At 40.2% G+C, this 13324-nt stretch overlaps 1 protein-coding gene across 1 annotated transcript; it reads left to right on the top strand.

The window, feature by feature from the left end:
• Positions 1-11861: 11861 nt before the first annotated feature.
• On the top strand, positions 11862-12890 carry kctd12.2 (potassium channel tetramerisation domain containing 12.2). Its single transcript, XM_030778958.1, has one exon. The coding sequence runs from the start codon at positions 11862-11864 to the stop codon at positions 12723-12725; it is 864 nt and encodes a 287-aa protein (XP_030634818.1). The 3' UTR covers positions 12726-12890.
• The last annotated feature ends 434 nt before the right edge of the window (positions 12891-13324 follow it).

Raw genomic sequence — 13324 nt, forward strand, 5'->3', positions numbered from 1 at the left:
CCACCCCCCTCCCCCACACACACCAACATACTCAAACCCTCTCCTTTATTATTATTTTTTTTCCTTGCTTCCACTAGTCCCATTTGTCTCAATAAAGAGATGCGATGTCTCTAGATCAGATGAGTGTTCATTTATCTGATCCCCCCCTCGGCTAAGCCAGTAATCACTGCGCGTTGGACACCGAGCGAAAGTCTCAACAGCACCGAGCACAGGAATGAGATGAAATGTATGATTCCCTTGAGCCTCACAGTGGCCTGGGGGCAGGGAAGACTCTCTGGGAGTCTGGAGGAGCCATTTACATGTCGTGACGGTCCATCGTGGATGAGTTAAAGACTGGAGCCTCGTCTCAGACTGCTCAGATGTCTTAAACGCTTACATTTCGTAGTGGTCACACACGCCTATGTATTCATATTTTGTATCGTGACTTTTCATAAATGTTTTTTTTTTGTGTGTGTGTGTGTGAAAGAGGAGTTCAAACTGAACAAATTTTACGTTCGTCCATTTGTTTGCTTTAAGCAAAGGAGCGTTTTTTCTTTTAGTGTCTGAACACATTAAAAATCTTCATTTAAGTGCAAGGTTGCCCTGAATTGCTTTGGGAAGATGAGTATATCTGTTCTGTGGTGCATGGACTAACGTTTTTCACTTTGCTTTCTTGTCCACAATGCTTGCATCCGTCTAGTCCTCTCTCTCTCTCCCTCTCTCTCTCTCTCTCTCTATCTCCCCCTCTCTCTTTTGAAAAGACATATATCTGGAAGATGGATTTGCTTTTTCATGGGAGACAAAGTCCCGAAAGGTCTGTACTAACTCCGAGTCCTCCCTCCTTCAATTCAATTCATCGGCGCACAAGAGCCGGTGGTCTCTCTGGCCAGGACTTCTGTGTTCACAATACAAAGCCAAGCCTTCAGGGGGACAAGACGGGTCCATGTGCAGCTATTCAACAGACATCCACGTGTCACTCAAAGACATACAGAGGGAAGGGGAGGGGGGAGGGGGGGGGGCGTAATAAAGTAGCTCAATGTACCGTCTACATAAACCTCACCGTCGTCTTTTTGCTCTTTTGTTAACAGTGGCCACAGCAGAATAATGTGTGACACGCCCGGAAACCGATTAGCGAGTGTCAGTGACCGTTAACAGTTAGCTTGTGAATGGTTGGTGTCTGACACCCCGCATTTCACAATATGACTGTGCATTTTGTGCACTGATAATTAATTAGCGTCTATGTAGTTAGGTTTGATCCATATCAGTTGATGTATCATGTAATATAACTTGATATACAGTAGCTTGTACCTTCTCTCGGTCTAAACTGGCTTATAAAATCTGTTAGCAAATCTAAAATGTAAAAACAAATTGGTTTTTAACAAAATCGCAAGTAAGACAAAGCATTTTGCCATTTTAAAACGACAACCACACATAACTCTCTTAACAGTTAACCACAGTACACAGAATTAGAATTATCAGATTTTTTTTCTTTTCATAATTTAAAGAAGGTTTGCGTTCCAACATTAAAGGGACATTTTGAGGGTGACTCCCTCTCATTGTCATGCCAACCCATCCTCTCACGTCAGAGGAGGTGTCTGAACATGTTGGTGTAGAAGCGGCGCTTTTTACAGAGCTGAGCTTGAGCCAGAGGATCCATTAGCACTGATTGAAAAACGTAGAGTTGTAGCCGTAACCCTGGGAGAAGGTGAAGATTCCGACCAATCAGAGTTGGCAAAAATGCAAAGGGGGTGCTCCTATCAGAGACCTGGTGAATGGATACGCAGGAGGGTCACAGAGGCCTTAAACACATAAAACAGACATGGGGGGTGGGGGGGGGGGATAAGGGTCGTTTCCATTGTGAATGAAAGGTTAGATGCTTGCTGACCAAAACCTATCGTGGTAGTATGCGAAAGTAAGCTCAGAGGACGCTACTGAATCTTTGACGTGTAAGATGACATAGACTGCATGCACGCTTGCATTTATGTAAGCACACACGTACGGAGCATCATATGACCTATCTTTGACTTTACATTCTTGCCGTAACGCCATTTAGCCTAAGTGACTAATCATATCTCACTGAATGCACTCTGAGCTTGGCTGAATCTCAATACTCCACTTACTCGTGCGTATGAAAAATGAATACATCCAAAAGTAGAGTACAGAGGTTTGTAACGACGCTGTATAATTTCCTAATTTATCTTTCATTGTGGTTTACATTACTGCTATGATTTGGCTCTTGCATTTAGGTGAGCAGAAACGCTGATTTTAGGACTCCGTAGAGCAGAGTAACCGAGAGAGGGATGGATTCTTAAGCAAAGCAGAGCTGAATCGTTTTGTGTGATCAGCTTAATGGTACAACAGAGTCCAGTTTAAATGACTCACTCTTTCACAGTGCCCTCTGATGAGGGTTTGAACGTGAATCATCGTCCTCAGACCGCTGGCGCTGCTCAGAGAAGCACCTGACTTTACTGTTCGGAAAAAAAAAAAAAGAAGTACTGCACGGGCACAAAGGATCCATCGAGAGATGTTTTGACCATATTTCACTGTCCCAGCCCTCTCCCCACCCACCTTTGTGTTTTTAAAGAACGACTTGGTTCCAAGAACTCTATCACAGAAATACCAAGAGTCTGGCTTACGGTGGAGAAGTGATTTGAACTAATGTTGTGTGACTAAATCACATTGGAACTGAGAAAGGTATGAAAAAAAAACACCACCAGTCCCAGACCACAGCTACACAGACGAACGGAAACAAACAGAGACTGTGGAACACTTGCCATTTTTATATAGACCATTGGTTTGTTAGAGGGTTTTTTTCACCCGTTTTTGCATGCAGGATTGTTTTACCGTGTGATTGTTACTTTACATGACAGCGTTACACATTACATTAAAATGAATGAACTCTCTAACTTAAAAAGCAGGTACAGCACTTTTTTATCCTGTACCGTGAGCTAATTTTATGAAGTGTGCAGAATACAGGCCATAATTCACTGCAGTCACAAGTTTATCTGCTGAGTCACTAGTGTCCTGCCACCAAATCCATCAAATTAGTCAAACACACACTGACCACATTTCCAAAGGATTTTTTAAATATATATCTATCTCTTAAATCAGTAAATGTAACACACCCTCTGTAGTGTGTTTATGGACTGCATATAGATATGTCATTGTCAAACACCTGTTAAAATACAGTCATGGCTCACGGCTTGCAAAATGACGCCTCTGCAGCCTCTTCTAAATGGTCTGATTTAAGATTGATCACCAAACACAAGGTTCTTCTGTCTTCTGAGGGGATCGTTTAGGAGAAATGAATGAACGTAATCACTTTAGGGGAGTAAACCTTCTTAAAGAGCTATGCCAGGAAAATATCTGATGTTCAGAACTCAATCAGATGTCCAGAGCAAAATATCTGATATCCAGAACATTTGTCTGGCTTCAGACAAAACTGGCACAATCCATTTAATTATATTTTAAAGATGATTCACAGGGGGGGACACAGAGCAGGGTACAACTGTTTTTTTTTTTAAATTTCATAATTAAAAAAGGATTGTTTTAATACATTATTACTATATCTTTGTAATATCAGTAGGCCTACTTCTCTGCATTCCTACAACATGCCATTCAGAGGCCGTTAAAACAAAAGGCAAAGGATAAGAAATGTTACATTGCACTCCACAGGCAGGGTTAGATGTAGCAAGCAGTGTCCTAAGAGACTACACAGGCTACATTTAACTTAAAGACTGAAGGAAACCAAATTCATTTAAAAGAACCCAGGGTTATAAAATTCCCCTCTCTTAACAAAATTCATCATAGATTTAGAATTTTTTTACACATCGGTCAAAATGAAATCAGTTATCATTGATCAAAACATTTCTTCCTCACATTCTCATTTATCGATATGTAAGATAAGTACTCACCACTTTTATACATTTGTCAATCAACGTGATTTATACCGAACACATAAATTATGCCAGGGTCACGTTGGGACGTCGATGCTGGTGTTTGCTAAGTAGATTCACTCGGCTTCTCAAACATCAACAACAGGCTGTGTATCAAACATTTAAAAGAAAAACTATTTCTAGTCCCTGAGACGAGCTAATTCGTGGCCTCTGGTTACACTCCTAATGAACCTGCATCTCTTACTTGGCTTTTCAAGCAGAGATGTAGTAAGTATGATGTAGTTAGTAAGAAACTTAACTAGTGCTCTTTTACCAAAAATGTGCCAGTGGTCATTTTTCGACATACGTGATTCAGTCGTAACGAAATGCAACACCCCACCGAAGCTTCACTTTTCCATGGTTCACAGGCATCACGGGCAGTCATGACGCTTAAACATTTCGCTTCCTGTTAGATGTGAAAAAGGTGAAAAAAAGATATATATTTCAATCCTTTGACATTCAAACATAATACGGTAACTGAAAAACACGGCTCGTAATGGAATTTAAGTGGAAAAGTATAACAAATGATTTTCAAATTGATGAACTGTTGATAGGAGACATAGGTAAGGCGACTGAGGATATTTAAACATAAATACATGGGAACAGTTTTCACGCAGTCTGAGAAAATGTCAGTACCAGAACTGACCTACGTTCGTTTTTCGCCCTGTTCTTCCATACCTACCTCACAAAACTCAAACAGAAAGCTTAGATAAGACGAAAAATAAAGAGACAAACAGCCGAAAATGTCAAGGCTGATTAGAAATTCATATGTCCACGGTTACATGTTCTCTCGCTCTGTTCTGACAGAGAGAGAGAGAGAGATTCTTCGCTCAAATTAACCAGAACCTCTCAAAATGGCAGAAACCTTGGGAAATGGTAGCTTCTCAGGGGTCAGGAGGTGAGACTGGATTTAGACTCATTGTAAAAAAGCTGAATAAATCACCTCACTCAGATACCAGCATGGCATTTCAGACTGAAGCAGTAATATACCAAGGGAGTAAACAGAAAATTTGTTTATTTATGGTTTGCACAGTTAATTGGATATTGTCCATTCGGCTTTCATGTAGCCATAAAACCTAGAAAGGAGCCTCTAAATTGTCAAGTCGTTGTTATCTAGTTTAAGGGCTTGAGAGTAGAGAACAGACTTTTACTGTGCAGTAGAAACATTATTAAATATTTCTATGCATATGGGAAATGTATCCCAGCTGTATCTTATTGAGCGGTTTCATTTTAAACGGTGCGGAGAATGAAAGGTTTTTTGTTTCTGCTTTCACATACATCCACGGCTTTTTTTTTTTTTATTGGGCCGACGATAAAATATTTCAAAACCGTCGCCGAACGAAACGAGTCAGCATATTTATGGTTCGACGTTCAAAAAAAAAAAAAAAAAAAATGACACATAGCTGTAGGAAAGATCAAAAACATATTTTCTGGTCGTGGTCTTTAAGTGACAAGAGCAGAAATGAGAGCCTCAAACGAGGAAAACAAAGCACGGCTAACAGTGAGAGAAGAAGACAGCCTGACAGACAGGGGGCCAAAATGTTACATTAAAATGCGACCCAGCGTCAAACGTGTCACCTGACGCCGGCGTCTGATTGACAGCTTTGGGAGCAAGAAGTCACTAAAAAGACCGCTTGGGCGAAACAATCCTCCTCTGTTCCTATTGGCTGCTGGTGCTGACTTTGGAGGTAATTGGTCAAAATCTCTGAGAAACGGTTCACGGTACAGAACAGCAGAATATAGTGAATGTTCACATGTTCTTCTCCTTTGTACTTGATCTACACAGACAAACTGAAGTGCTTTCTGTCGTGATAAAAAAGAAGAACACTTCAAAGCTTTGGGTACTGAAAAAGTAAAACAGAACTATACTGGTGCACAAAGAACTCTTCACAATGTACAAAAGCAATTTCAATATTTCAAATGGAACTTTTGATGTATAGTGCCTGTACAGTGTGCTCTACAATTCAAACACGTCATCGTCAGTTCTATAACACGGCAACGATTGCTTTGGAGTATCGTGTACCAAGGGGTGTTTTCAACATAATGATTTATCGACTTACCGTTATGATTACAAACGAGCTTGTCAATGTGTGTAAAAGAAACAGGTCAGTGAAAAATGAAATCAATTAACAAACATCGCATGAAATCTGAGTCTTATATGATCAATTACTATGACTGGCTGGTTGGTTGTCACCGCAACAAAGACAGGGGGGGATTGGGGAATCCCCTTGCTCTTTCAGCTGCAAAACTGTTTTTTTTTCTAAATCCAGTGTCATAAGTTCTCTTTATTTAAAAGGACACACACACACACAGAGGGAGAGAGAGAAAGAGAAACACACACACAGACAGATGTTACTGTCACTTTAGTGATTTAATTAAAGCTTTTCAAAACCTCTGAGGTACTGCAGTATCTTGCCTCAGACTTCACTGTTTTCTGTTTTCCTTTCACCCAAGCTGTTTGAACGGAAAGACAATTATCCAAGCAGTCGAAATCAGATCTTGCGATCATTTCAAAAGATTGATAACAATCAACAACTATATCGGTTCGCAGTGAATGTTAGGCTCTAATTGGAGGTTAAGAAGGTAGGAAGAAGTAAGAACAGAAAAAAAAATCACATTTTTTTTGACAGCGGATTTTATGGCCAGCTCTTCACACTGAACATTAGCCAATGGACAAAAAGAAGAACAATGCTTTTGTCCATTCTGCTGGCCAATTATCTCACTTTATAACATTGCCTGACCTTTCACTAATAGACATTGAGACATGAGATCAATATCTTTCCCTGACTATGGTACATTTCTCATTGAATTACAGCAGTCTGGCTTCATTGAGAGGTTAATGAAGATGTGGGCTCCTTGCGTTGTCAAAGAGGGAGTTCGCAAATGTGTGTGTGTGTAAGTGTGTGTGAGTGTTGCCTTGAAACTGCAAAGAGTTGGTTATCAAGTCTCAGTTTTCCAATTCTGCCAATTTCATCACATATTCACTCATATTCTGCACAGTTTTTTTTTTAAACAAACAAATATACACTGAGCATTTTCAGCATGCCTGCGAAAGACATCACAACAAAACAACTCAGAGGTAACAGTATCATTCATAACACTTAATTTATCAAATCTAATTAAAGGGAACCTCTGCTTAATATCACAATCACCAACCTGGAATGAAGGAGGGTTTTTTTTTTTTCCCCCCAACCGTTATTTGTGAAAGTCTTGCAACTACCACTTCTACTCTTATGCACACACACAGTAGAAAAAGCAATATGGATACAGTTTATAAACAAACAGAAACCAGTTTCACATCTGGCAGCCGTCACAGCTAAGTCACCATGTCCCTAAGACGGAGAACCATTCCCACGCTTCTATGGACAGAATGGCCCTCTGGGAAATTTCCGTGATGGTTCTTCAAGAGTCAATGATCCACAGATCACTCTCTCCCAAGACAACTATATATAGGGCATTTTGTTTACAAATGGTTTGCATAAGCAAAAAAAAAAAAAAAAAAAAAAAGATCCCTCCTGATAATATCTTAATCTTCTACATGAAAGTTAATCATTTTCAAATAACTGGAATGTAAAACAGTATGAGTAATGGAGAACTTTTACTCTTCAGGCAGAAACTTTGCCAGGTTAAGCATCGAGAGTTTGCAATAATATATAACACCAACTACATAAAAAGGACCCTTCAACAGTCATAAGCATCTACTCACTATTTCTACCATTTTCAACTGTTACCATTCTATTTTTACTATTTGCACACATACACACACACATACACATATACGTGTGTGTGTGTGTGTGTGAGAGAGAGAGAGAGAGTTTAACATATATTACTGTTTTGCATTGATTTTAACCTTTTTTAAATGTATATTTATTCAAAAAGTATACTTGTAAATTTGCCCGTTTTGTTACAGTTTGGTATGCTGCTGTATGCCTGCTGTATGGTGTGCAATCCCGTTCAAAAGTCATTTAGAAATTTCCTTGTTTTATTGAAAGAAGAGCACTTTTTTTTCAATTAAAAAAACATTAAATTTATCAGAAAGACAGTCTAGACATTGTTAATGTTATAAATGACTATTATAGCTGGAAACGGCTGATTTTTACTGGAATATCTACATAGGCGTACAGAGGCCCATTTTCAGGAACCATCATACTTGTGCTCCAATGACACATTGTCTTAGCTAATCCAACTTCATGTTAATCATGTTAAAAGGCTAATTGATCATTAGAAAACCCTTTTGCAACTATGTCAGCACAGCTGAAAACTGTTGCGCAGATTAAAGAAGCAATGAAATTAACCTTCTTTAAGAGCATCAGCATTTGTGGGTTTGAGTATATATGCAAAATGGCCAGAAAAAAAAGAACTTTCTTCTGAAACTCGTCAGTCTACTCTTGTTCTGAGAAATGAGGGCTATCCCATGCGAGAAACTGCCAAGAAACTGAACATCTCACACGACGGTGCGTACCACTCCCTTCACAGAGCAGCGCAAACTGGTTCCAACCAGGATAGAAAGAGAAGTGGGGGACCCCGGTGCACAACGGAGCTAGAGGACAAGTACATCAGAGTCTCTAGTGTGAGAAACAGACACCTAACAGGCCCTCAGCTGGCAGCTTCACTAAACGGTACCCGCAAAACACCAGTCTCAACATCTACAGTGAAGAGGCGACTCCTGGATGTGCAGGCCTTCTAGGCAGAGCTGCAAAGAGAAAGCCATGTCTGAGACTGGTCAATAAAAGCAAAAGATTAAGATGGGGAAAAAAAACACAGACATTGGACAGAAGGAGACTGGGGGGGAAAAAGTGGACGGACAAATCTAAGTTTGGGGTGTTTGGATCACAAAGAAGAACATTTGTGAGGCGCAGAACAAATGAAAAGTAACACTTGATGCCATCTGTCAGGCGTGGTGGAGGAAATGTGATGGTCTGGGGGTGCTTTGGTAGTGGTAAAGTGGTAGTGGTTGTACTGGGTAAATGGGGATCTTGAACAAGGAAGACTATCACTCTGTTTCGCAACGCCATGTCATACCTTGTGGATGGCGCTTGACTGGAATCAGTTTCCTCCTACAGCAGGGCAATGACCCAAAGCACAGCTCCAAACTATGCAAGAACTATTCAGAGAAGAAAGCAGTCAGCTGTCAATAATGGAGTGGCCAGCGCAGTCACCGGATCTCAACCCTATTGGGCGGCTGTGGGAGTAGCTTAATTGTATGGTACATCAGTGACCATCAAGCCAGTCCAACTTGTGGGAGGTGCTTCAGGAAGCATGGGGTGAAATTTCTTCAGCTTACCTCAGCCAATCGACAGCTAGAATGGCAAAGGTCTGCAAGGCTGCAATAGCTGCGAATGGAGGATTCTTTGATGAAAGGGCAAAGTTTGAAGGACAAAATGATTATTTCAAGTGCAAATCATTATTTCTAACCTTGTCAATGTCTTGACTGTATTTCCTATTTATTTCGCAGCTCAACTGATGAATATGAGTTTTCATGGAAAATGTGAACATTTTCTGGGTGATTCCAAACTTTTGAACTGTACTGCATGTTCCCTCGGTGTTTAACTCTTGACTGCGACACAGTTTTCTCCCCAAGAAATAATTCAGATGAGCTGAAAGGAAGTGGACAGTGCATGTTACACCTGATCAGTCAGTGCCATCTTCTCATGTACAGTGATCCTGTCATGAGTCCAGTAGAACTGCAGTGGAGATGAAAGACAGCCCTGTTGCCTGCTCCGTCTCAGTATAGATTTTACATTTATAGGGTCTGCTCTAGTGCAGAGTCCATGTCTAGCACAGGCCTTAAAACTAACTTAATTATCAAGCCTGATACTGTGACTCATATTCTTATGTGCCTAATGGCAGGAGCATATGTTTCCTCAACATGAAAGAGATGGGTACTCTCTTTATGCAGAAAGCTCCTTTGGGAATATTACACTAATTTCGATTAACTGATAAATTGTTGTCCATATAGTTTGCTCATAAAAACTCCAACAGATCAACTATTTTGCTTACGTAGAGTTGGTGGATGGTACTTTACAAATCCTTGTTTGCTTGTGGTTTTGTGTGTGTGTGTGTGTGTGCGAGAGAGCGAGAGCAACAGAGCAAGAGACTGGAGAGAGGGAGAGAGAGAGAGAGAGAGAGAGAGGGAGAGAGAGAGAATGTAATAGGAATAATTTGAATCAGTATAACAGGCAAGGCTCCTTTGTACCATTAAAGTGATGAAGCGTATAACTGACCACAGAAGATATACTTATTCATATTTACCATAGAGAAGTCGTCAAAACAGTCATTCTGTAAATATTAAAATTCAGTGCATCTATTAGTTGTTTCTTTTAGAGCTGTTTGGAGCTTTTTAACACACTAGCGTCCTCTAGTGGTGACACAGTGACCATGGTTTATCTCTTTTTTGAGTCAGAGAACACAAGTGATGTTTGATTCAAACTTTTTTTTTTTTAACTGTGAACACTGCTTTGCTAATAACTTTGTCATATAACTGAGCTTTGTTGAATTTTGGATTTTTAAAGAATCCATTTAGATCGTTTTATATATGTGCATTTTAAATTATGTCTCCTCGTTCGTGGGGATTTGTCATGAAATGAGAGTTTTAGTGGAGAATACCATGTAGTAAGCTAACTGCAAATATATATTGATGAGTTATGCTGACGCAGACAATTACAGTGTGTTAACAAATGAAAGAACATAAATCCTTACATTTCCTTTTTTACGGGATTCTTTATGAAAAGGTTAAATACGTGTTCGATATAGTCAACGGCATTTACGTTGCTTCTGTAAATTTCTTTCGCTCAAGTCTTCAAATGCAGAACAAAAACTCAAACACAAGGGTTGCGTCCAAAGTCGTCTCCAACCAAGTTATTAATTCGGTTCACGTGATTTGAATGAGTAAAATAGACACATTTCCTTATATGATCATCCAATTCGCTCAACGGACTGTTATCCTAACCCACTCTGAAAGTCCACTAGATGTCGCGCTTTAATCGTACACGCCACTCCTCACCATGAGCGACTGCTAGCCCTCTGTATCGCACTTCTAAACTCACCGAGACTCAAATGTAAAGGGGTTTTACATTTTGGTTATCCCCACCTAGTTTTGGTAGCTTTCGAAGTTCAGCATTAATTTGGGTATTTTGTGCGTCGTAGCTTAATGTGATAGTCGGTTGTAACAGGCATGTGATTTACAAAGTGCTTAATGATGAATTAGTCGCAGTTAAAATGCACCAGATGCGCTTCTGTAAATTTAATAGAGAGACTGTAACTGTTAAGATGTTTCGTTTTCTGGCAAGTAGTTATAATTGAAGCACACAAGTCTTGCGTACTAGATTGAGGAAACAGAAAGAAGCCTACACTACCGCAGACGGGGAAGTCACAAATGGCTTGGGTTTGTGTACATAATGGACAATATTCTTTTAATGCATAACAGTCAATGAGTGCTGTTATTTCTTAACGGAAGTATAGCGTCACACACCCTTTGAAAGGAAATAAACACGCAGCCATACAATCACTTTGGCTCACGTTAGGGTTACATAAAATTCAGGTGAGGGCAAAATGAACATAGTTATACAGTTTTTACTTCGAGCATCTCAAATTGAATTAAAGACACTGCAAAAAAGATTCGGCACCAAACATATGGTACGTTCTGTAATAGGGTTATATCGTTTGGACTGTATAATATGTAGTTTTAAAATGTAGTTGCATGCACGCATTCGAAGAAATTGTGGCTGTGCACTAAACCATTGTATTGATAGAACGCATTCAAATAGCGGAGTTAGTAACGCTTCGCTCAGTATCCTGGAGTTAACAAAGAGTTAACTGCTCGTTCATATTAGCTGCCAGTTTCCCCCTCCTACGTAACTCTGTTAAACCTACATAAACAAACCTGAAAAGAGACATTTCCATTCTTTGGATTCTCGTGGTGTCGTCTCAGTGGTTCAGTGTGCAGAGATGGCGTCAATTGACAAGAAACGTGAGCTGAGCACCGGTGATAGCACAAGAAAAGGTTTCTCTGAAATTATTGAACTGAATGTCGGCGGTCAGGTCTATGTCACACGGCATTCAACTTTGATAGCTGTACCAAATTCTCTGCTGTGGACGATGTTTAGTCAGAAGACCCCTGCGGAACTTACAACAGACAACAAAGGGCGCTTCTTCATTGACCGAGACGGCTTTCTTTTCAGATACATTCTGGATTATTTGCGGGACCTCACCCTCGTTTTACCAGACTATTTCAAAGAGAGGGCTTGTCTTCAGAAAGAGGCAGAATTTTTTCAACTTAATGAGCTGTCAAGACGCCTCAAACCTGTCGTGAGTAAGGATAATTCCATCGGTGAGGAGGTCTGTCAAAGCGATCCTGAGGAAACCGCGTTGGCAAGCGCTCTAGCTAGTACCAGCATCGCCACGACCACTGCCAGTAGTCAGAGCCTTCGCTCTCCTTCCTTAGACGCGCGAAAGACTGGCTACATCACCATTGGATACAGGGGGTCCTACACAATTGGTCGAGACATCCAAACAGATGCCAAATTCAGAAGGGTGGCGAGGATAACGGTGTGCGGGAAAACATCGCTGGCCAAAGAGGTTTTTGGTGATACCCTGAACGAGAGCAGAGACCCCGACAGACCACCAGAGAGATACACATCCAGATATTACCTCAAGTACAATTTCCTTGAGCAAGCGTTTGACCGGCTGGCTGAAATGGGATTTCACATGGTCGCTTGCAGCTCTACGGGCACTTGTGCGTACGCGAGTAACGACCCAAACGAGGACAAAATCTGGACGAGTTACACTGAATATGTATTCTGTAGAGAGTGACGTGGATTCACGGAGATTATTAACAGAGATGACTCGCTCGACGTTCCACTTGAGTTCAATATCTTTCTTTTTCAGTGTGCAATTTGGCAGTTTGCCTACTAATATAGATTTCAGACGAGCAGCGTGAAGTATTTTCAGTTACACCTCTGAAGTTGAAGTTAGTTAAATTGTGTTTTCCCATTTCAAACGCCCAAAGTATGATCTTTGAATAAACTGCGTTTCATTCAACCTATGCACTGTGACAGTGCAGGAAGTTTTCACTGTTTCTTAACCCGAATTCAGTGTCAACTACATCAGTAAATATAGATACGTTAAACAAAGCCCTTTTCACGTCTGTATCACATACAAGTTTAGATTGATATGAAATTCACACCATTTGAAACCTACATGCTTTATTGGAAAAGACTGTCTAAAATGTTTTTTGAAGATATTTTAGTCATACACAATGTGTTTTCTGTTTGTCTTTCTTTGAAGCCACTTTTATGTCATCTGTTATCATACTTATTGGATCATTCTGACTAACTGGTCATTCTGGTCAGTGAAATATCTTAAACCGATTAAATGATGATATGTGATTATCTTACTGAATTTTGATATTT

The sequence above is a fragment of the Chanos chanos genome, chromosome 7, assembly GCF_902362185.1.
Source record: "Chanos chanos chromosome 7, fChaCha1.1, whole genome shotgun sequence".
NCBI lineage: Eukaryota > Metazoa > Chordata > Actinopteri > Gonorynchiformes > Chanidae > Chanos > Chanos chanos.

What these genes read in the sequence shown, in the direction of transcription:
- kctd12.2 (XM_030778958.1), top strand. Translation starts at nt 11,862, where the DNA reads ATGGCGTCAATTGACAAGAAACGTGAGCTGAGCACCGGTGATAGCACA.